General features: G+C 35.6%; 2 protein-coding genes across 2 annotated transcripts; both read right to left on the bottom strand.

Annotated features, from left to right (window-relative positions):
* Nucleotides 1–3,104: 3,104 nt before the first annotated feature.
* LOC126788097 ((-)-germacrene D synthase-like) lies at nt 3,105–8,197 on the bottom strand. The gene is made up of 7 exons (XM_050514059.1): nt 8,087–8,197; nt 5,672–5,939; nt 5,028–5,403; nt 4,662–4,883; nt 4,267–4,405; nt 3,885–4,133; nt 3,105–3,719 (listed from the first exon to the last, which is right to left on the bottom strand). Exons 1-7 carry the CDS (start codon nt 8,195–8,197, stop codon nt 3,423–3,425), a joined length of 1,662 nt encoding a protein of 553 aa, XP_050370016.1. The 3' UTR covers nt 3,105–3,422.
* Nucleotides 8,198–20,020: 11,823 nt separating this feature from the next.
* LOC126787920 (CASP-like protein 5A2) lies at nt 20,021–21,944 on the bottom strand. Its single transcript, XM_050513841.1, has 3 exons — nt 21,554–21,944; nt 21,322–21,454; nt 20,021–20,560 (listed from the first exon to the last, which is right to left on the bottom strand). Exons 1-3 carry the CDS (start codon nt 21,772–21,774, stop codon nt 20,369–20,371), a joined length of 546 nt encoding a protein of 181 aa, XP_050369798.1. The 5' UTR covers nt 21,775–21,944; the 3' UTR covers nt 20,021–20,368.
* Between the last annotated feature and the right edge of the window lie 4,118 nt (nt 21,945–26,062).

Raw genomic sequence — 26,062 nt, 5'->3', positions numbered from 1 at the left:
AAAGGAAAGAACATAGCAGGAGGCTCTGATACCAAGTGGTAAGATACTGATTGTTGCTCTTTGAATTGATTGATTGCATATACAGATTACAATAGTATATATAGACTAATTCACACTAATCACTAATCACTCTACTAATCACTCCACTACCCGTGATTCTTTCCACTATTTCTTCATTCACCTACTATCCTCCACTCACATTAAGGCTGAGTTTTTGATCATGGCATTATTGTTTTAAACAATTATGAAACATTTTCATAATATTTTTCATTTGCAAAACGTGTAATTGAGACGACACCTTCCACAACATTCACTTGACCGCAACTTCTCACCATAGTCCTAGACATGAAGCCCTGAAGAAAAAAACAACCTGAGACAATAACGCTTTTATCATCGGCTCTCAGTTCCTTCTTTTTTTGGCGAAAGAAACTTGTATCCAAAGGAATCACAAACCCAGAACCACAAAATAAAAACAACTCCCCGAACTGCTACCAATCCTAGTGAGGACATGGGAGACCATCATAAACAAGAACATTAGAAAAAAGAGGATGGAGGAACATAAATCCAATTGGGAGGGCAGAGCCCTTTGAGAGCCAGAGTAGCGATACATTCGGCAGCTCTGTTGGCGGTTCTGCTGATCCATGACCAGCTGACTTGCCGGATTGAGGAAAGATACCGGGCTTGAGAGAAAAGACTGGAGATTGAGCTCTCAGTTCCTTTTGAGATACGATAATACGACTTGGGGTTGCTCACAAAATATTGATCGATAAAATTGATCTAACTACAACTAACGTCAGCCAATATTTAATTCATGAACCAGCATATGTCTTCGTTATTGAAAATTTCATTTCCAAAATGAGTGGTTTGCAATGAGATAACATAGACAGACTGACATAGCATATGCATCGTAGTCAAATTTAACAACCATTAGGTATAGCACCGGCGTTGTCCGCTGTGGTGTTGTTGCCATTGAAATTAAGCAAGTCAAGAGATATGGAGATGGAAGTTTCATTAGCAAAAATGATTGATGTCTTTACATAGAAGAGGAGAGGCAATTGGTGGTTTGATAATAGTGTGTGATATTGTTCTGATTATATTCAAAATTATTATCGGTAATAGCTGGCGTAAATGCGTAATAGCTTGCTTGATATATGTTGTCCTCTATTAGAAGAAAATTAAAAAAAATGGTTATCCTTCTACACATAAAAAGAGGGGTCAATGATCTATTACATATTAGAGTAACACATTGAAAACTCTGATCACCATGCTACTACTGTCAAAATTTCATCAGTTGTGTACGTCCTCTTGCCTTAACAATGCTTTACCGCCATAACCAAGCAACTGTACTCTTACTATTTACTGGTGATAATTTGTCCACAAAGGAAGCTTTTGCATACTGAAACTTTAGCGGAGGAACAAATTATAGGGCGAAGAAAAAAACCTTGAGATTCTTTTAGGGCCGAAATCTGTAAACTGCTTAGAGACAAAATGGGAAATGCACCGTACACAATGTGAGCGGTATAAGATAAACTAATAAATTATGGGCATAAATGCCGATTTGCACCTTAAATTTGGCTGAAATTGTCAATTTGCACCCCGAACTTGCATTTGAGTCAATTTACCTCCTAAACTTGGTAAAAATTGCCGATTTACACCCCGAACTTGTATTTGAGTCAATTTACCTCCTAAACTTGGTAAAAATTTTGTTCACAAAGGAAGCTTTTGCATACTGAAACTTTAGCGGAGGAACAAATTATAGGGTGAAGAAAAAAACCTTGAGATTCTTTTAGGGCCGAAATCTGTAAACTGCTTAGTGACAAAATGGGAAATGCACCGTACACAATGTGAGCGGTATAAGATAAACTAATAAATTATGGGCATAAATGCCGATTTGCACCTTAAATTTGGCTGAAATTGTCAATTTGCACCCCGAACTTGCATTTGAGTCAATTTACCTCCTAAACTTGGTAAAAATTGCCGATTTACACCCCGAACTTGTATTTGAGTCAATTTACCTCCTAAACTTGGTAAAAATTGCCGATTTGCACCCCATCCGTTAAATTTAACTGTTTCTATCTAATTTTGCGTCACATGTCATGCATTTAAGGGGTAATATTGTCATTATATATTTATATTTTTCTTAAAAACAAATAAAAATATTCTTTAAAATGAAGATTATTTTGTTAATCAAATTATTTATTTACATCTTTTTTTCTACCTACTTAATCCTACTTTGAATTATATATTCAATATATCCACCCATTCAAATATAGTGTGTTGTATATAAATATATTTTTATATGTACACATTGTTGGAGGATGAACAAAACGAGAATAATAACGACGTAATAGAACAGAACGTAACCGTTTATTGATTGATAATGAGGCCAATATATAGGCATTACATAACCACAATCCCGTAGGATTCGGAGTCCTAATCTATTACAGAGATGCGAATCTATCTCTAAAAGAAAACCTAATAATGCTAAGACACACACAATGGTATAATAGTAATTCTCTCGGAACACACATTTATTTTTAATTTTCAATGTATTTATTTATTTATATTTTTTCTAATATCTTTTAACATACCATATCACATAAAATAATAAATATATAAATCAATAACATGTTTCGAAAAAACAAACATTGTAGCAAATGTTCCTCTTAAGTAATTTTATTAATTTATTTCATTATTCAATATGAATAAATATATAATGACAATACTACCCCTTAAATGCATGACATGTGATGCAAAATTGGATAGGAACAGTTAAATTTAACGAATGGGGTGCAAATCGGCAATTTTTACCAAGTTTAGGAGGTAAATTGACTCAAATACAAGTTCGGGGTGTAAATCGGCAATTTTTACCAAGTTTAGGAGGTAAATTGACTCAAATGCAAGTTTGGAGTGCAAATTGACAATTTCAGCCAAATTTAGAGTGCAAATTAGCATTTATGCCTTAATTATGTGATCTTTCGGCTTAGAGCTCTAAAATCGGGATTGGTCCTCTCACTACCCTTGGTAGCCTGCATTTAGATCTAGCCGAAGTAACTTAACTTTTAGATTAAGCATGAGCATAGATTACAATTTACAACAAAGAAACATCACTGTTATTATTATTTAATTTTTGTTTTGGGAAAACCCCAATTACAACAAAGAAGTAGATTGCAAAGAAACATGCTGCTCAAACCGTAAAAAGAAAAAGATTACAACAATGGCTCGCGTGCCACAACCAACAAAAACACAAGCAAACTCAACAGATTGAGTCAGAAATAATAAAGAGAAACAAAAGAAAAAATCAAACCAAATGATGCTCAAACCAAGAGGCAAGAGCAATGGCCAGCTTCCAATCGACGCCATCAGAGCACACTTAAAAACAATACAATCCTCCATCGGCTTATACAGGATATGGTTGAAGCTCATACAGGTACGGATTGTACAAGTGTAGAAACTACAAAATCCTTGAGCACAATCTCGTGATGAGTAGTGTAGCCATCTTCATACTTGTATGCAACATCCATTGTAGAAGCAAAGTTTACAATTCGTGTCAGAAGTGATCGTGGGATAGCATTAGGAAGGAACAATGATTCGTTTATGTCCTTCCATGCATCACTGATTTGCTTACACAATCCACTTATTGCTTCTTCTTCTGATGCACCATATTCTTTCATGTAGCACTCCACAGCTGAGGTTACAGTTCCTCTGTTTTTCTCAAACTACAAATGCAGGAACGTACATGAATTGAACTATAATTAGAACACAAGTTTCATACAGCAGAGATATTAGCTTATATATTGAACCGGAGGCTTAGCAATTGATCATGAAATTAGTAGACAATATATATCGATAAGGTTTTGCTGAATAGCAATATAGGTATGTACCTTGTAGTCTACTAAGTCATCCATGAGTCGACAAATTACAGCATCCCCTTTTACAGCACTGGGATAAGTGGCCAACCAATCCAACGAGTCTTGTGTAGCAATATCTCCCATAGCAACAAATGATGTTGTTATCAGCATAGGGTAGGTTGTGGTCAATACTGAGAGCGCCATATATTCATCCAAGGTGGGTATATGTTTCTTATGCAACCATTTAGCTTCAAGGAAGTAATTTTTAACTTGCTTTTTCATCTGTATATAAGAGACGATCGATTACCATGTCGTCATTGAAAGTCATATGCAACTTTTTTTTGTTACTGAAAATACAAAAAAAAGATATAGACTAGGTAGAAGTAGAAGCAAGTACAAGGCGAATAAGGCTTACATCTTCTTTGAGGTAGTGAATTCGATGTATATGTCCCAACTTCGCAAGCTCTCCTTCAATTTCAGTATAAACATCTAACAATGCCGTGTAACTGAATTTCATATAACCTGGCAATGGATCTACGGCACTGATATCCCACCTAATTAATCGATTCAGTTGTTATTAGAAGTTAGCCTTGCAATTGCATTCTTAACACTGGCGTCATATCGTGTGATGCACGTGTTATTGATTAATATATATATATATATATTCTTCAATTGTTTTCATTTCTTATGATCAAAAAGGCTAGTTAAAAAAAATTAATAACAAGTAAAGAAGGGAAGCTAGTCGTCAATTGTTCAAGGATCAATTAAAACGAGGCTAGTGACGGTTCAAATTGTTAATGATATATTTACCTCTGAATTGCTTCGGTAAAGAGCTCTAATTCTTCTATTGTGCCATGGGTATCATAAATGTCATCCAAAATTGATAGCATTGAAGTGACTTTGCATGATGTCCTCCTTGCAAAGGAATATTGTGGTTCGAAATACACTGAGAGAGCCCAAATGAAGTAGACTTCGGTGATTCTGTCTCTTGTAAATGGTAGATTGTTTTCCACATCCAATTTCTTCCACCACCTACAGTCAATTACGATTAATTACAAAACAATTTAATTAGTAGAAACCAATCTTTTTTCTTTCAAGAGCAATAGATAGATTCTTGCATGGGGCAAAACCCCACCGTCTAATAAGGGGCTTAGCAGGGGGTCTTTTGATACTAACCTTGTAATTTCACATAGTTCCTTTTGATGGGCTTGTTGCACTCGGTTGAAATCCAACTTGGCAAAAGTCAAGAGAGTTTCACTATACGAGTCGCATTCGTGGTATATCGACAAGTAATATCTTGCTTCCACCCTATTGACGCCCTTTCGAAGTGGCTGATTCAAGGAATGCGCGACTTGTTTCGAAAGTAAAGGGCTTAAACTGTGTCTCATCGACTCAAGATGAGTGGTGGTGAAGGCTACTGCCTCTTCTAATATGTCTTCTTCATGTTTCATAAGATGAGCGGCCTCGTACAAGCTTAATAGTCCTCGAACATCACTCAGAAGCGAGTGCTTAAAAGTTTGACCATTGTCTTCCTTGAACTTGTTGAATATATCTACATGACCAGGCAATTCATTAGACAAGAGCCTCTATATATCATATTATTTATAAACGTAAAGATAAAGATCGAGAAAAATTGTATATCAATCATGTTGGAGTTGTTATCAATATATCGGCATGGGCATTGAAATAGGAGTTTACATAATCATGATTAGTCAATAGTAAACATTTTAAATACCATATTATTTTTCTTCTTCTTAAATTAGCTATTTAAAACGAGTGATTAGAACCTAACAAATTAAAATGCAACTTACGGTACTTACCACATGAAATTTTAAAACCATGTTGCCTAAGCAATCGAAAATGGAGAGCAGTAGTGTAAATGTCATCATCACCACCACAAAGGTAGTTGTGGTGAATATGTTTCAAAATTTCATCAATTTCAGATTCAAAATGATATGACACCCCTAAACGTTGAATGTCATCAACCAATTTCAATTGATGTAAAAGCTTTTTAGCAAAATCCTTTAGCATCTTCTTCACCTCATCTTTCAGAGTTTGGACCTGTTGCTCAAGTTTAATGTCAACTTCCTGCACAGGCAAGTAGAGGATGTTAGAAATTGTATAATTAATGATTAAATGATTTTTTTTTCAAATGAACAAAGTTGAGCCGTGGTGGAGCTAGGATTTCTTGTCTAGTGGGGCGGGACATTTGTTATTCCTCATATAATAAATGAAAATTATGTCAAAAATGGTTATATATATATTCATTCATTTTGAAATTTTCATAGGGAGCTTCTATTCATACCTCTTAAAATGACACTTGGACCTTAATCTTTTTCCTAGATAGTTTTGACTTAGTCAATGCATATGAAATTACTAAAAAACATATAACAATAAAAATACAAGAATAGAAATAATTTTTTACTTATCTATTATAAAATACAAATTTAGATAATTATATTTTATATTTATTGCTAGACAATCCAAAATGAGATATCAAATTGCATTAAATGATTTAATTGATTACCTTCCTTTTTGATCAACATCATTAGTAAAAAATTTAATGTAGTTGATAAACATCAAATTGAATGTGGGCAATTTAATGTATAAACGATATAACTATCTATAATTTCTCATAAACTTCGATTTGAGCAAACAAAAAAAAACTAGTTCATTAGAGGTTAAAATATTTCATATACGTTGATGAACAAAACTCGTTAATTAGAGGTTAAAATATTTCATATACGTTGATGTTACTATTAATGAATGAAAAATATAGTTTACCAATTTATTATGAATTTAGAAAATGAGTGGAAGAGTGATCGAATTAATTCGAGAAGATAGTTTGTGTGATTATTATGCATTTTTTGAGTTGTATATAATAAATGAATTTGAAATAGTGTAGGAAAGAAAGTAATAGATAGTAGTATGATTTGATATATCAAATTAGATAATGGATTTTGGGAAAACTTTAGAGGCTTAAATAGTATTTTAGGTATCTATAAAAGCAAAATGGAAGTCTACTGAGTAACGAGGTCTAAATATCATTTTCATATACTTATTTATGGTGATAATTTAATTAAAAAAAGATGATCCAAGTATGGGTAAGGACAAAACTCTACCATGCAAATCCCATGTATTTTTCTATGTTTAACTATGAAATTCATTTTAAATTTATTTAAACTGTATACATTAATTTAAAAAAGGACAGCAACGAAGATGTTTTCTGATAATCTTTTCTTAATTGTAATTAAGCATCATAAATAATCAACGAAAAATAATTGTAATAATCCACTCATAGATCATATAAATTTTAGCTTTTGTAATATTGGTGAGAGATGTCGTGGCACCTGTGAAGCTAAACGAACGTAGCTACTCCCCTGAAATTAAGGATTTACATATATAACATACATGTTTTCATATTTATACACATATAAGATCATTTCCATATAAAGCTCCGCTTTAAATTTATGGTGCATGTTCTTATATATATATATATACACGAAGCTTTTTAAGTGCGGAAGTTCGTACTTTAGCTTAAGGTGCGGTTTTTTATTTTTTTTGCCAACTTTACGATCAAGTTTTCATATCTCCACTGTCCAGTCCTTATGTAATAACGTATAGATCACCTCTGTAAAATTTTAGCCAATTTGGTAATCGTTAAGTCACTCAAAACTGCATTTTTCTATTATACACATGAACGGTTCAAATTCGGCAGATTTAATCTGTTCATTGGTTTAACTTAGTTAGATATCTTAACGATTACTAATTGGCTGAAAATTTACAGAGGTGATTTATACGTTATTACCTAAAGATTGTATGGTGGAAATGTGAAAACTTGATCGAAAAGTTGATAAAATAAAAATCCGTACCTTAGTTTAAGGTACGGACCTCCGCACCTGAAAACCTCTGTGTGTGTGCATATATATATATATATATAATCATGATTTACAAGAATGGAAATAACATATGTATGTGTATATATGTCATTTTCATTTGTGTAAATCACGATTACAGAATGTCAAACAATTATCAAATTGAATAAAACTTAGCGTGAATGATCTATAGATTATATAATATGATTTATAAGGTGGAGATGTAGAAATAGGATCGACAAATGAGTCAAATAATGAACTTTATTATATAATTTCAAAACGAAAAATCGCACTAATTAGTAATTGTGTATATATATAATATATAAAAATATTAGAATGTCAAGTTTATAAAGAACCTACCGTAGTAGCATAAGAGAGAAAATGATCTCCCCAGATGCCGGGGGTAAAATTAGCTGAAACTGGTTTAACATCAGCAACGGGAACTTGAGATGCTAAAACTTGGAGGGACATGGTGGCAAAACTTCAACGCGAGTGTGTTTTTCATAAAAAGAACTTTTGTACGAGTGTGTTGAGGTGCTAAAACTCCTTGTTCTGCTCTGCTATTTATAATAGAATAGCTATGCACTACTTGTGAATCAATACTTGCATGTTAATGGTCAGCAATGAAACTAACCAAAAATAAGGGAAAAAATGGAATGGACCCCATTCTTGGGGAATTAGGACTCTCTGATTTCCTCTTTGCGATTCAACTTGCCGATCGAGCTCGAGGTTTCTTACCTGTCATTTGGGTTGCATGGGTCCTCTAGTGGAGGGCAACTTGGCCAGGCTTTGCCAAAAGATATCCTAGCTTGGAGCTTGGAGAAAACGTGTTGCTATACCACAACAATTTTCGAAGCAATAAGATTTGGGAAGCCGACGCCTTCAGTTATGATGTTGGGGATATGGGTTCTGCTGCAGTGCTGCCCTTTTCCTCCTTTCTATGATGAAATCGAACTGCTTGCTCCCTGAGTACCGTTGGATTACAATGAGTGAAGATTTCGTGAGCTGCAACTCGGATCCTTTTCCGGGTTTTTGGCGCAGCCGAGGAGATATCCATATAAGTTCTCATTTCTTATTCCCTTATTTAATTCTGGTGCTACGTTTCATTGATTGAGAAGGAGAGTGGACATCAGTGGGCTTCTTGTGTTGTATGTGGGTCCGAGATGGAGGTGGACGTACATTTGTATAAGAATTGTCCTATTGTTCAAAGCTTTTGGATGCATGGCCCTCTTCACATGCAAGCTGCCTCTCATCCGGCTGGGACTATTGTGGAGTGGGTTTTGGAGGTTTTTGGAGAATAATGACAGTGATGAAGACTTGTTTTTCATGGGCTTGTGGGCTATATGGAATGGGTGTAACAATGTACCGTGAAAAGGTACGTCTTTTCAACCTTTTAATATGATTCATTAGGTGTATAAAATGTTGGAGGAGTTGCAATTCTATCACCTTAAGGCTGTGGGAAAGAAGAAGAGAGCTCATGTTAAGTACGTGGTCGTCTCCTCCTCGGGGGCGTCTGAAACTAAATGTTGATGGTTCCTTTGACTCAAGGACAAATGTGGGTGGAGTGTGTTGGTTTGTAGAGATGATAGTGGAAGTATCGATATATGTGCTAAGTCCTATTTATATTCGCACTCAGATCTTACTATGGAGGCTGAGGCGTGTAGAGAGGGCTTGTTTCTTGACATCCGCCAAGGTTGGGATAACTTTGATGTTGAAAGTGATTCTTCTGTGTTAGTAGCTGCTTTTAACTCTTCTTGAGTAGATTTTTTGGAGGTGAGTCGAATTATAGAAGATTATAAACGGTATTTACTTGCCTTGCCTTCTTCTACAATAAGATACATCTTCCGGAAAGCTAATAGTGTTACAGATCGTCTTGCTCACTTTACTTGCAATGGTTCAGTGGATAGTATTTAGTTTGAGAAGCCTCTTGACATTATGCATGATGTGCTCTACGAGACTACAAGAATATGTGTGGTAGTTCTATTGTAGCACAGGGTATTGGTCTCATGTCCCCTTACAAAATGCTTTATATTCTACTAATACTTGCGACACCTAGCTGCTACTAGGTGCTATGTCTTAAAAAAATCATAAAGCTTCAACTACAACACAACTAGAACAATAAGGGACCTAAAACTTAGGCCCGTACCTGAGGTGAGGCTATAGCAGCGGCCGCCTTAGGCACCAAAATTCTTGCCAATTTTTTATTTTTTATAATGTATATGTGATGTATACTTTTTTTAATGGAAATTCAATATATACTTCTTATATATATATATATAGATAATTCAAATTTTTTTCCAAACCATTTAAACTATCTCCTCCATTGAAACTGATTATTGATACATAGAAACAATTATTAAGACTTTTGAATTTAGATGTATGAATGACTAATTCAGCATTATTTATAGTGTTTTTTGGTGCACTAAAGGGCACCATTTTTTGATATTGTCTCAAAATTAAAACCAGAATCAAAATTATAAGGAAAAATTGAAGACTTTGCGTCGTTATTTAAAACAAACAAAATAAATTTCATTAAAGATTAAGGCTGTCGGTTAGACTAAAAAAAACAAAATAAAATATTGTTGGGGGTAGTTGAAGCTAGGACCTCTCGATCAGGATTTCCATTGCCTAGCCACCAGGGGCGGAACTAGGAACTCAAGATGGGTAGGGCTACTTTTATGTATACAAATTTTTGTTTGAGGTTTAGAACCCAATGAGAGGCTCATCCTCACGTCTTTACTATTTAAATTCAAAAATACAACAGGAGGGACATAAAACCAAAACCCTGTAAATTTAAAATGACAACAATCATAATATAAAAACTAACCGAATGATACACTCTAAGGTCCTAACTTTGTAAACTCCTCAATTACATCATCATTGTGAACACTATCAACAAACTCTTTCTCAATATAGAGAACCATCAAATCATCAAGAAAGTCATCTTCCAATATTAGACAATACGTCAATACCTATAATAATATATGTATGAATGTATCAATATTAGAATTATATGCACACGAGTACAAAGCTTGCCCAAATTAAAATTATATGCACACAACATTACGTCATATGCTGAGTTCTACAAAATGAGTGCTTTTGCGCCTTCAAGTTTGTACACATTCATTGCATTGAGGCACAAAATGTCTCATTTATTGGATTTTCAAGGAAGCAAAGCAAAAGACAAAGAGAAAAACGGCAGTCCTGCACAGCATGGCTCCATACTATTATTATGTAAGGTTTCTAAATTTACTAGCAATGTAAATGTGTATATATGACTACACGGAAAACAAGTTTGAAACTACCCCATCACACTGTGTATGGTCCTAAAGACTCCAAATACATAATGATCAGATCAGACTTCAACCTTCTTTTTCCTTAACTAGAGTGGATTACTGTATGTAGAGAGTGGTACGGTGGGTGAACATATAGAGATTTTAGAAAAATTCACAATCATCATCACAGTACGTTCAAACTTTAGATAGCTAAACCTTACTGACAGACATATAAGCATGTCATCTCAGTGGCCTTCAAAATTAGCAACATTGATTGTATTAAAATAAAAAAGCTAGCACATCCAATTGTCAAGCTAACTCAGGATCAGATAGCAAAGGGGCCGCTATCAAAGAACAAGAAAAAACAGTCTTAGTTATCCTTAGTTAATAATACATAACAATAGCTTCAAGATGACTAGATTGTCAAGCAACAGCTGGAGCTTAATAAAGATCAAGTTTCATACCGTCGATCCTAAGCTTCACTCCTATTATTTTATGATCAAAATTAGTTATCTTTGAAAGTTTCTAGTAAATGTTGTCAACAGAACTACAGAAGTTACAAATCTATTGCTCACCAATCTCCACCATTTGACTAACATTCTTAAGCAGAAATTATCAACACGATCTGAGATGAATTCAGTAGAAAATAGATACTGAACGATCTTAACATACAATTGATGAAGTTTAGTGATTACTGGTTTTTCTTTTTCTTATTGTTGTTGTTTTGTTCAAGATATCAAGGAAAAAAGGGATGAAGATCTACTAGAGTTGCCAACTGATGCTGCTCTTTTTGAAGACCCATCATTCAAGGTAAGACATAAATATAATTTCCAATTACCAATTAAGAGTCCCATGTAGACTACAAAGTATACACAGTAATCAGTTCAAGACTCAAGAGGATCTGATTACAGAACAAATATTCAAAGTAAAACAACGAACTATAACACAATTGCAATAATAACAAAGAGAGAGATAGAAATTGACCTGATGTGTGTGTCTGTGGATAACATCAAAAAAGCCTTGATCAGTTGATGAATGGATGCATGAGTTTTTGTTTCTGATAGAAACCAAAGCGGAGCAGCCAGCTTCCACCAATGGGGTTGCTTCCACAACAACATATTGCAGCAGTCAGCAAACTAGTGATGAACTCCAACCTTGGCAAGCATGTCCACTGTCCCACTGACCTACATCACACAATTGAGGAAGTCGGCGGAATAAGAGTTGAGGTTAGGTATAATTTTTTTCTGGGCTGCAGGGCTAGTATAAATAATATATATATATATATAGTTGGGGGTATTTTAGCCAAAATTTCGGATGGGCTGTAGCCACTGAACACAAAATTTCATCTTGATAAACTGAGTTATATTTATTTTATATAAGGTCCTGGGCTTAAGCCTGGCAGGATCGCCCCGGCAAGGAGTCGACCCGACCTGAATAGACTCTAAAGAGTCATACGCAGTACGTAAGCATTATTTTGAGGCTAGAGCAACAATTTGTTGCCAGCAAGGGCTGGTGGCTCATAGCGGCTCTGGCGCGGTGCCATTAACGGAATTCAACCAGTTTTGGTATGATTTCTTCCATTATAGGGTGTAAGACATTAGCAATGAAGCGAGGATCTGTTGCCCTGTTAGAGATGGCCAAAGTGGTCAAGTATGCCGACATATATCTTGATGTTTATGTATCTGCTTAAAGCTTTGTTGGTCTAAGTAACATTGAAGAGGAAAAACAAAGGTGAGGGTGTACTAACATGGTTTTGCTTGAACGGGCCTCACGCACTTTCCCCAAAACCATTTCTCGATGAGTTCCCTTTCGAATTGGTCGATCTCGGTTCAATTCTTCTCGTATTTCCTTTGATTCTTCTACTGTTCTGGTGGCTTTGATGCCGTTTGTCTTCTCCGCCTTTCCGAAAGGGAGTGGCGGAGACTCTGATTCGATGATCTCTCAAAGAAAGCGCTCTAAATGTGGTGGTTATCCTTCTGAATATGGAGTCCTTGCAGGTGGAGGATTGGGATGCTTCGGTTCACAGATCTACCTCAATGCCCCTGACTTCTTATGCGTCCACTCTTAAGAGTCTTGTGGGTCAGTTTTCTCAGACTATGGTTGGATTCTATTGGTGTGGATAATGTTATGGAAGATCTCCATGTTCAACAGGGTATTGAAACTAAGTCTAATGGGGCTACTTTTCAAACTTCTATTATTAAGGAGGACATGGGGCCTTGGATTCTCATGAGTTATAGGAATAAGAAGAAGCTTATACAATTGGGGTGGTAAAAAGTGTACTACTGCTGGTTCTAGATTTTTTGTTTTGCAGAATGAGGGTGGTGTTGAATCTCTGGAGGATAATACTGTAAAATTGGATGTTCCTAATGTCAATGCTCCACCTATTGTGAAGCTGTGGCAAAATTTCCAATAAAAGAAGAAGGGTGCTTCCAATACGGCTAAGAACAAGGGTCAAGTGAACCATGCAACCAACAAGAACAACCACAATTATCCTAGCAAATCCTCTTCTGTAGGAAATGGTGCTGCTAAGCCCTTTTTGCAAACTTAAAGTTCTTTTAGAGTCCCTATGCAGGATGTCTCCAATATTGGAAGTAGTAGCAAGTCCATGGCTCTTTATAATAACAGAAATTCCAAACAAGTTAGCTCCTCTACTACAAAACCTGCCTTCTCCAAGAAGCTTTCACTTGATGGGTTGGAAGGTAATGTTTTTGGTAAGGGAATTTATGCTATTTTTGGGCATTGTCCACTAGAGGAGGGTCCTGAATTGCAGTCATATTCTTCTGTGCCTAATGACATGACTGAAACTGCCACCAACTTTGTTGATGAGACCTTTGCTGCTAATAGCATGGTGACCTCTTCTGATGCTTCACCATCCGTGGATGGGGATGTCATGATTGATAATTAATAGGTTTGTTCCTATCTCTCTCTTTCTTCCTCAATGTTTAAAGTTTGTTGTTGGAATGTGAGAGGAGCTGGTGGTAAGAAGTTTAGGTTTTCTATTTCAGATCTTATTAGTTTACATAGAATGTATATTCTTATTATTTGTGAACCTCGTGTTCCTTTTGCCAAGGCTAAGAGATTTATTAAGAAGAATGGTTTTCCTAATGCTGGGGTGGAGGAAGCTAGTGGCTTCTCTGGTGGCATTTTGGTGCTTTATGATAAAAGTAAAATTTATGTGTCCTTTGTTGATAGTAACTCTCAATCTGTGACTATCAAGGTGGTGGTTAATGGTATAGAGTGGCTGCTTACTGCCCTTTATGGCAGCCCTACTCACACCACTAGAGCTGGTCTTTGGCATTATCTTTCTTCGTTTGCTTCTTCCATATTGCTTCCTTGGTTGATTATTGTCGGAAAAAAAAAAGAAAAAAAATGAATGATGAACTCGGCAAGAAAAGAAAAAAAAATGCTATGTTGTCTTCCAGTTGTGATTTAGAGTTAAGTTGTACTTGAAGGTCTAAAAATTTTTACTTGACTTTTGTCCATATTCACTTTGTGGTTAGAATGATGATTATGTCTAACTTGTTATATTCGGCCCCTGATGGTGTGTGGTGTCATAAGAATGATGTTTACTCTGTTAAGTCTATAGGATTATCTTTGTGATTCCTTGATATTTCATGCATTTAGCTAAGCCTAAACATTTATCTTATCTAATGATCCTAATGATTCTTAAAATGAGGAAATCTTGATTTGTGGAGATGATCATAAGAGTTGAGCATATGGTTTTGGTCCATTTGTGCACTTAGTTGTTAAATGAGGTTTTCCTATGTTATTCACAAAGTGCTTTCATTTGTTGAAATATGCAATATTTGATGCCTTAATATCATTTCTCTTGCATACACTTGTATGTGAATGATAACTATGAATTTGAGTAAAAAGAAGAGATTATGCCTTGTGAGGAGGATTTAATTGACTAAACATGTTTAAATGCTTATTATCTCATAATGACATATTCATATTATGAAGCATGATTATGAAACTTGGAATTTATGTGCTCATATTCAAATGCTTAAACTTGAAAGCTATGTATTTTGAGATTCTGAGGCAATCATTTAAGGGCAATAGTGTCTTGTTTAGTTTTGTTTTGCTAAGGGTCTAGCAAAAGTCAAGTGTGGGGTAGTTGATAGAAGCACTTTGTATGACGTTCTTAATATGTTTTTACCTCCATTTGTACTTTGCGTAGCCCTTATTGTTGTACTATTGAGTCATTGAGTCGTAGTAAGAGTCTTGGACGATATTAGATGTATTTTTGTGCTTACATGAGTTAAAAACACAGAATTGGTCTAGAGTCCTAATTTGAATAGGAATCCTTGTAGGACTAGGAAACCTAGTTGGATTAGGAGTCTTCATCTTTCTACGTTTTGGTCGCATTTGCGATATTTTGAGAATCCTATTTGCATTAGGAATCCTTTTTAGACTAGAAAACGTACCATTTGGGAAAATCCTACTTGAACTGAAACTTTTATTCTGTAACTTTCCTAATCGTAATTTCCTACTCCGTAACTCACTTGTCTTTTATTATTTTCAGATTTTAAAGATCAAATTGTGTAGCTAGAATGAAGAAAATAATAGAGGAAAAGAAGCAAATGAGGAAAATAAAGAAATAATGAGACATCTAAAAGAGAGAAAAATAAGAAATTTATCAAAGGAGATTGCACCCACCAATGACAAAAATAAGTGAAAGAAATTTAGGAGAAAAAGTCCAAGCTATAATATTCAAGGAGCGAAAACTCTTCTATAAATAGCACATCATTCACAAAAAAAATCATCACTTCTCATTAGCATTCAAGAGCCAAAACTCTACCAAATCACTACCATAAACTTTCCTCATAAATTAGCCAAGCCGTTCACCCCAAAACCATCATCATCTCCACTGAGTTTCACTTATTGCAGACGTACCTCTAAGGTTCCTACAACGTGTGATTTTCGCAACTCATCTCCATGACTTCGTCTATTTGTGTTAATCTACAATTTTTTGTCTATGAAGATTGTAAGTTGTTGTTTATGTGGAAATATTGGTTTTATATTTGTTTTAGAATTTTTAGATTCTATTTGATATGTTTTTGAGACTATGCTGAATCTATGTTCTTATAATTATTAAAGTTTGTATTTCTATTGTTGTGTTATAATCATCTTCTCATACTTTTAGATAATTTTCAGATATGTGCATATGAATTTAGTGCTTGGATATAGTCCCTAAGATTGTGTTCGAGTGCTAGATTCATCAATCATATTGACACAAATCGAATCATACCCTAAGTAGGTTCGGTTTGTGTTGATTAAAAGTGGTAAAAATTCTGAAAATTTGCATGTGAAACCATGATGGGTGATGTCATACATGAAACATGTCTCAAACAAAAATTTGGTGCTTAAATGTAATCTTGTTTGATTTCTACCCTAAGTGTTGTTAAACTTGATTGAATGCAATTTAGGTGAGGCCTTAAGTCAACCTAAACGTCAATAGAAATCTTGCATGATTAGATGTTCTCCTAAGGCTCTAATTGTATTGGTGTCTAAAAGTATGTAATCAGATGAATTAGAATGCATGATAAAACCAAACATGTAATTATGTGGTGCATTGATAAATTTGGTTTAAGTTTGTTAAAGAAAAGTCAATCATGTAAATAGTAATTTAGGTTTTATTTTAGTAGTTAATAATCAATCTCAAACCCCCCCATTATTTGTTAACACTAAAAGTTTAGAGTTCCCTTCAATTCTCCGGACTGAACGATCCCTACTTATTCTATACTAACGATGACATTTTGCAGGGTTTATTATTGACGTTTTAGAACGCTCTATCAGATTTCTTGGTTGCAGAATGGTGACAGAGATACAAAATTTTTCCATCTTTCTACCTTGGTCAGAAGGATGAGGAATAAGATTGAAGGTCTCAAATATGATTGAGGGTAAGCTTTGCTCTAATATGGAAGGAAAGAAAAATATTGCTGCTGGTTTCTTCCAAACTCTTTTTACTCATCGACCTGCTGAGAATATTGATTTCTTTATCCCTCACATTTTCCCTGCCTTGAATTCTAATGCTTCTACTTAGATGTCTAGAAGTGTTTCTATGGTTGAAGTTCACAAAGCGATTTGTTCTATTGGTGGCCTTAAAGCTCCTAGAGTTGATGGGTTTCCTGCTCTCTCTTTTCAGAAACATTGGAAGATGGTTGGTAAAGAGGTCTTTGACTTAGTCAACTCTGTTTTTTCTTCTGGTGTCATTCCTAATGGGTTGAATCATACCCTCATTACCCTTGTTCCTAAAGTGGCATGCCCTCAAGATATGGTTCTTTTTAGACCCATCAGTTTGTGTTCCTCCATGTATAAATATCCAAAATCATTGTTGCTAGATTGCAGCCCTATCTTTCTGATCTTATTGGTCCCAATCAAACTAGCTTTGTCCCAGAGAGGCAGATTTCTGATAATATTATTATTGCACAAGAGGTCCTTCACAAGTTTCAGCACTCTAAAGGTGTCAAGGGGTTTATGGCATGGAAGATTGATCTTTCAAAAGCTTATGATAGACTAAATTGGGGTTTCATTGAATCTGTCCTCACTGAAGCTCATATCCCTGACAAACTCATCAAGCTGATTGTGAGTTGTGTTACTACTACAAGTTTCCAGGTTTGTGTCAATGGGGAACTCTCCTCCTCTTTCTCTGCTAGTAGAGGCATTAGGCAAGGTGACCCTCTTTCACCTTACCTCTTTGTCATTTGTATGGAAAAATTATCTCACTTGATTCATTGTGCTGTTGATGTGAAAAGATGGAAACCTGTTAGAGCTTCTAGTTCTGGACCGCCTATTTCCCATCTTGTTTTTGCAGATGATCTCATTCTCTTTTCTAAAGCTAGTTGTGATCAAGCTAGGGTGTTAAAGAAATGCTTGGATGTGTTTTGCAATCTCTCTGGCCAAGAGGTTAGTTTCAACAATTCCTTGCTCTTTTGCTCTCCTAATACTAGAAGGAAACTAGCTCGGAAGATTAGTAGAATCTGTGGTTCTGCCCTTAGTAATGATTTGGGGAGTTACTTGGGATGCCTCTAATCCACTCTACCATTTCTAAGAATACTTATAGACCCATTGTTGAGAAAGTGCAAAGCAAATTAGTTGGTTGGAAGAGTAAGACCCTCAATTTTGCTGGTAGGTTGGTGTTAGTTCAATCTGTTACTACTGTTATGCCTATTTATGCCATGCAAACAGCCAAACTTCCCATTTCAATTTGCCATGCTTTGGACAAGTTGTCGAGGGATTTCTTGTGGGGTGATTGTGATGAGAAAAAGAAGATTCATCTTGTTAATTGGGACTTGGTTTGCAAACCTAAAGCTAATGGTGGTTTAGGGTTGAAGAAAGTTGTGCATATGAATCAGGCTATGTTTGCCAAGCTTAGTTGGAGGATGTTTCAAAAGGAAAAAGGGATGTGGTGTGATGTCTTATGCAAGAAATATGTGAAAAATGTGCCTTTGTTTTCTGATAAGTATGTGATTCCCTCTAGCTGCTCTAGTACTTGGCGTGGTGTTTTCCATGGAGTTATAACTTCTTGTTAAGGGTCTGCAATGGCGAGTTGGTAATGGCTCTAGCATTAATTTTTGGAATGATAAATGGTTGGATTCTGGTCCTTTGTGTTCCAGGATCTCATAATGGTTGTATTGGAGCTGGTGGGGTGCTAAGAGATTCAAAGGGGATTGGATTTCTGGTTCTTCTGCTAGTTTAGGGAAAGGGTATGTGCTTGAAGCTGAAGCTTGGGGTTTACTTCTTGGTCTTAAACTTGCATGCTCCTTGCATTGTTCTTCCCTTCTTATTGAATCTGATTCTGAGCTGCTAGTTAATATGATGAAGAATGGTGTTGATGAGCTTCATCCTCTCTATAGTGTGCTGAATAGGTGTGCTTTTCTCAAGAACAGTTTCTCTATATGTGAAATTTCACATAGTTATAGAGAGATTAATATGGTTGCGGATATTCTGTCCAAAGCGAGCATTGGTTCTGCTTTTGGAGTTCAGTTCTTCCAGCAGCCTCCCCCGCAAGTTGTCAATGCTGCCCTTGATGATTTGTGTGGCACTGTTAGACTTAGATATGTAGCCTTGCTACTTAGTTTGCTTTTGTGTTTGTTCTTGGGTCGTTTTGACCCCCTTCTATCCAAAAAAATAAAAAGCTCTGTTGGTCTGGTTCAGGTTGCGATCAATGGCAATGCCGGCAGCTGTGGTGTTCTGCTTCAGTCTGGTCATTGCAGCTAGGATTCCATAATAGACTGGCTAACGCCAGCTCGCATTTTTTTTTTTGTGTAGCGGCCAACCATAGAAAAAGAATATTTATATTATGTAACTGTAAGTACAAATATCATCTATTGATCATCTCCACTTTTTTCATGCTTTGTTTTTCACATCATCGCTCTCATATTGTATATAAAATGTTAAAACCAAATTTGATATGTAGTCATTAATCTGATTACTTATGACACAACGATATTCTGTGTGAATTGAACTCAGGATGGTTACCAGATCTTGTGTAGTTTTCCCGAAGAGAAACGCATGACAGTTTCTTGATGACAGCTTCTTCCATCAAGAGACTGTCATGCCATTTCAACTGTCGATTAAGGTGAAATACTGTAAGCCCCCATTGGCAACTCACAAGTCCTTTGTACACAACTACAAATGCTAGTTCTGAAGTGTTAGAAAACTTGAAATATAGGCTAAACTACTAGAAAATACTCCAATTTGGTGGTCGTTACAAATGCTAGTTCCAAGTGTTAAAAGCAGATTTTAGGGCAACAGTATTGATACAGTATAAACCCCAATAAATCAATCAAGGATATTGGATCCCCTAAATTAATTTAGGAAACACTATTTGCATGCTCCTGCCTCCAGATCCCATTGTAGTCCCATTGACTAGTCATCAAATTCAAAATTTACACAAAATTTGCTTTTATCATCTTCATCAGGACATCACATATTCACAGCAGGTGAACATGAGAATCTCAGTAAAGTTTTAAGTGATGAGAAAACATTCCAAACACACTTTCAAAAAGCAACATGTATCAATGTACATGAAATAGATGCCAAGACGAAAAATAACCTGAAGATGGAAGAGCAGATCTCCTCAAACTTCATGTATTTGTGCATTTCTACATCCATAGCACCAAAGCTTATCACAGACCATGACTAACTACTTAAACAAATCAACCTCATATATAGGTGAGCAATATCTAACCAGCTTATATCCATACTCCATGTACTCTATCAAGGAGCAGCTATACACAAAAGTACAACAAGATTTGAATTAAGCACGCCCCAGTACATGACAGTGAAGAGAAATCATACAACACAAGTAATGAATCCAGGTGGTACACGGCCGAAGCCATCATTCTGTTCTAGGTTGCTATCATCGGGATGCCAGCGACCAGAAATTCAATAGAAAAGATGGTAGTGCAGTGAACCAGGTTATGAAAGCCATGGCTGTAGCTGTTTCAAATTGTGCACAATGGTTATGGGCACAACTATCAAGATCATTGTCAATAAGAACTGTGATCCCCGCAGAAGCACAAGCTGCTGCGAATGTAAGTGTGGATGTCACCTGCAGCAAAAGAATAATGATTGTACTTTGCTTCAGCCACCCACAGCTCAAAATATAAAGCCTCGAGACACTCAAACAGAGCATAGGGCCAGACTATAGGATAGATAACTGCTTAGTAACAGAACAAACTACTGGTTTGAAAGAGGATTTCTTGCGTTTGTTTTTACCCTTTACTATGAATAATACTATTAACCATAAGTAAGTACTTCGAATATAGAATCTTCGTAAACTACAGAAATGAACTTCACATAACAGATAAGTGAAAGCCCCTGAACAGAAATGCCAAAGATTTTAAGATTCTAAAGATGCTTCCAGAATGATATATTCAAAAAAGATATCCCTCAGGAGATTCATTATGATCATATTATAGTGTCATATCATTAGGGAGTTTAAATTCAGTAATCACTACAGGACAGAGCTAATCACAGATAGTACCCATCGACTATCGCCAAGACAAACTCGTAATACAAGTAGTGTAAAAACCAATTTCGCTTCAAACTAGAAAAGTTGCAAGCACCATGTAAACTCAGAATCAGATCCAATGTAGCTCTAGCATTACTAACGATCAGCAACGGCTAGAACAGCATCAATTAGATTCAGTAGCACTTCCAAAAGAAACTACAGTATATAGCTCATAAAGAAGGGAATCTAGTTTTATGGCCATTGATAGCTAAACTCCCAAACCACTACTTTAAATGTAGACAATTAGCCCAAATTGGTAAAAGTGTGAAAATCACTTCTAAATCATAACTAGGTCTTACCCCATCGCCAAGAGTGAACAAGCAGACAACCTTATGGCTCTGCAACGACCGCCCAACTAGAAGTGCATAGACATCAGCAACGGCCAATGAGAAGCTCCACAGAGTGTGCAACCCGGTGGCTGCAACTAGGTAGCTGATCCAAACCCAATCAACAATAACCCAACTTGGTTACCCGAATCGACATTAAAGCTAAACTCAATGAACTACAAATAACGGTAAAACGAGGACCCACCAGAAGGCGGTGACGGAAGGGAAGTCAGAGGTGGAGGCCATGACGGCGAGAGCGGCGGCGGAGAAGAGGAACTGGGAGAGGCGCAAGGCGAGGCCGGCGGGGGTCCCGGGCATGCCGGGAAGGTCCTTCATTCGGACGCGGGGCGGGTTTGGGCCACCGGCGGCGGCGTCTGTGGTGGGGACATCTTCGACTGGGTGGACCGACCCGTGGCTGACGTTCATTTCCTCAGTCCTCTCTCTGTGTTGGGTCGACTTCAGATTATGCAAGAGCGAATCATAGTCGAGAGCTTAGTGAGATTGAGATTGAAACTGAAATGGCGTTGGTGTTGGCGGGATCTGGGAAATTGGGAGAGATAGGACGGAGTCGTGATATGAGACTTGAACAGAGACTCCTGCTGGCTGAAATGAGATTTTGACGCTTTCCCTGTTTTTACGTTAGGCAATTAGGCACCACGGTATCCTTTTACTTTCCACTAATTTAATGTTCTTTTCTTTTAAATAGTTTTTTTATTTTACTTTGACATCTTCTATTCGTACCTCCTATTTCGACCTCATAATATTTTTAGAATTTTAAAATTCTTTTTTGTGCCTCTATCAGAAAATTGTTTATCTGCAAACCATATCTTCAAAGTTTAAATACCAACCCAGAAATTTGTTTCTTTGTTGACAACATTAATGCATTAATGTTGTGTTTGATAGAGGAAAACAAGGAGGAATATAATTAAATTTCATAAATTTGATATTTTTATTTTGTTTAGGGTGAAATTTCTAGAAAAGTGTAAATTCTATAGAAAAATATAAGGGGAATTTAAAACTTGTTTTCCATGTTTATTTTCCATAAAAAAGTGTCATTCTTCAATTTTCATCTTTTCCATGCAATTCTAACTATTTTTAAATTATAGGGAATAATATCCAAATAAAAGAATTCTCAATTCTTAGAATTTTATATTACTAAAAATAAACCCATGAAAATTAAAAGCTCGTTTGGTAATGTTTTACAAATTAATTTTTTCAAAACCATTTTATAAAATGAAAGTAGATAGTTAAATTTAGTATTTTCAAGATATGAATAATCGGCAACACAATTATATAAGAGTTTCGCGTACAATAAAATAATAAAAGCATACTCATATATATCTAAAACTTCAACATTAGTATATGCGCTTCTATATCCTTTTTTGAAGTCTATCCCCATCATCCATTAATCTTCTTTTAATATGATTATAATTGTTTGTTGCAAGCTATCTGATACATTTTTATAGTGCTCATCAGATTTCCACCACCATCATCAACTCTTCCACATTTGAGGTGTTGAACCTCTCTACTGGGAAAATTGAAGTATTGTGAATACTCATCGACAAAAAAATAGAAGAACATAAACAACAACACTACACAAACTGTGAACTGATTCGAAGTAGCAACAAACTGATTTGGGTATGAAGATTTGTGAGGAAATTCTTTCAAATCGTGTTTATATGTCCTAAATCTACAACTTAGCATCTAGGTAAGAAGTTTCTCCAATATCCAACAGAGAAATCAATCTTATGGATGATATCAATTGATTGTCATAGTTGAAACTTGAAAGTAGTGGCACATCAATCAATACAAAGAGGAGTTAGAAGTTTCTCTATGTTTTTCAACATCCCACGAAACAATGAAAACGTCTTATTGGTGTTTTCCAAACTTGCTTATAAATTTCGAGTTGTACTCCACAAATTTAATTTTTAGTTTTTGAAATAAGCCAGCCAAACATGTATTACTTGTGTTTTTGGATTTGTAATACAAAAAAAAACATTTTACGAAACGGTACCGAACACATCCTAAAATTCCATCAAAATAAGATTACTTCATCCAAACACAATATAATGGAATAAGATAAACAACTTAATTAATTTGACTCTATTAAGTGGAAATCTATAGATAAATTCATATTCATAGGTTTATATAAAAATCCTAATATAAATTTAACACAATCATCTCTTTGTATTTCATACCTAGCTAAGATGCAATTAAGAAGAGGTGCAAATAGGGAGCAATACCTACGGGAGCAATAACTACAGGAGCTAATACCCAAGGATCAAATGTATTTTATTGGGAATTGCTCAAACACACACACACACACACATATATATATATAAACCCTAAACAAAATCATTGTATTATCTTCTAAGAGATTCAAGTTTCAACAAAAATCGTGGTCATTGCTTCAAATTAACTCGATATAATTCTTTTGGATCTCAAATACTTCACAATTGTAAGGAAAAAACCATGAACAAAGAAGAAGAAGAAAGATAAAGATAAATTCATAAATTTAAGGAAACCCATGAAAAGAGAAGAAAGATGAGGATAAGTTCAGAAGTTTAAGGACAAAAGTTTGAGAGGATGTGCAAATACCATAATGTATGAATATAAGTTCCCTTTTAGTTTTTAGTAAAAAGGTTAAGCACTGTGGTAACGTGGTTCCTTTTTTTTTATCTCTATTAAGTATTAACTAGTCATCAACACACCCATAGGTGTGAATAACCCCCACCTTTAGAAGTTACCTATAAAATATGAGTTTTTTTATATTTTCATTTATGTTTGAATTTTATTATTCACCTCTCTATCTTTTAATTATTAAATAAAATTTTATATTAACATATGATGAAAAAAGATCAATACATAACTTCACAATGGTTTTGGCTAACAAAACCTCTTCTCCTTATAATAGTAGTATAGATTAAGGCAATATATCTTATGAAATTGTCAAACTTTCCCTATGTGCAATGCACCTCCGAAAATAATAATCAATAAAATAGTGATAAAAAAAGGTATGACAGTAAAAATTCATTATATAAAAATGTTACTATTGACTGACAACCACATTTCAAGAAGTAAAAAGAGTTGTCTCCCATTTCGTAACATGTTATCTAAAATGGAAAAATTACTCCAAAATGATAATTGTTGGGAAGGTAGTATTCATCGGAGCCAAAGTGGGTTTCGTCAAGGACTAAATAGATCATAGCCAAAGTTACAAGGTTTGTACGTAGTTTAATTTGGTTTTTTTTAATACGAAGTCATGCAAGATTTTATTCAGTAAACAGATAACACACCATAAATGACCGACAATAAAAATTATTCTAATCATACTCCAAATCTAGAAAACTAGACTTTAAAGGGCCAAAATTGCACTCACCTTTTCAGAACAGTATATAGCACAAATATTCAGTACTTAAGAAGACATAGAAGAAAAATAAAGGGATCAACCATATCTCCAAAGTACCGTAACCGAACTCAATTAATCCAATTTAGTTAGTGGGTTCTCCAACAATCACTCATCAGGCAGACCCACACCCAATACAATTTCCTCCCTGGGAGTAACAATCACATCTCCTTACTAGGTTCACCATTCTTTAGCAGGACCATAAAGACCCTAGCCATACCCACTTCATAGTAGAAGTTCAACTTGAGCTATTAGCAACCATGGTCTAAACTTAAACAAGCATAACGACCACAACTAAAAGGCCCAAGAGAAAGGAAGCACACCAAGACAAAACCCTAGTCTTAACCGCCGCATGACTAGTTTGACCGCCATCGACCAAAGCCTTGCATAGGATGACCAATCATTCAGATGGTTCATCATCGACAACATAAGATCGCCATAAGTGGCACCCGTACCACAAACATCATCACGCAAAGAGGTAGCCGACGACCACCACTGACTGGAAATCAAGTCCAATCCATAATCAAATTGGATCGGAACTCTAAAGAGTAAGGCTGCCAATGAGAGCGCGTACCAAACTCAAGTTTTCTCTATCTCATGGTGAGGCCAACGACGCCAAAGCCATCTACACCAGAGAAGAGGACATCAGTGACCAAAGAGCCTCATAAATCAAAGAGGCGAATAATAGGGATGGGAACGTTGAGATTCAAAAATTAGGGAGACATGAGTAATGTGAAAAAGGAAGAAAAGAAAAATCAAAACTAACATACAAGTGTCGGGTAAAGAACAACCACAAAAGTAGAACAAGAAGGTAATATGTAACTACGGAGGAAAAGGAAGAGAGAAGCGAGTCTTTATTTCATCAAGGGCGAGTCAAGCTTAGGGCATTTTTTCTTCAATTTTTTTCTTCAAAAATGATGGATCATATTCTATTGGACACATAACCAATGATACTATTTGGCCAATACCTTATCAGTTCAAGCAAGAGATAAACTCTTGAATACAAAGCTTATAGCTATTATTTGACACAACATAAATGTAAAAGAACAAATACACAATGAAAAAATGAGACTTTAAAAGAACACTAAACAAGCCTACAACAAACCTAACCCGGCCCAAATTCTAGTCTATTGCAAGCTCAACACATAAAAAGATCGCAAGTGAGCTAAAGCCTAAGACCAATCCCACAACCACACCCTCATCCATGCCAAGCCCATACTGGATTCATAAAACCACTACCATCACAAGATCAATTCAGTGACCTCTCGGGCCGAGAGAGTATGATGTACACCATGCTTCCTCTTCCTC

The sequence above is a fragment of the Argentina anserina genome, chromosome 3, assembly GCF_933775445.1.
Source record: "Argentina anserina chromosome 3, drPotAnse1.1, whole genome shotgun sequence".
Lineage (NCBI taxonomy): Eukaryota > Viridiplantae > Streptophyta > Magnoliopsida > Rosales > Rosaceae > Argentina > Argentina anserina.
This window is presented reverse-complemented; position numbering and strand designations above follow the sequence as displayed.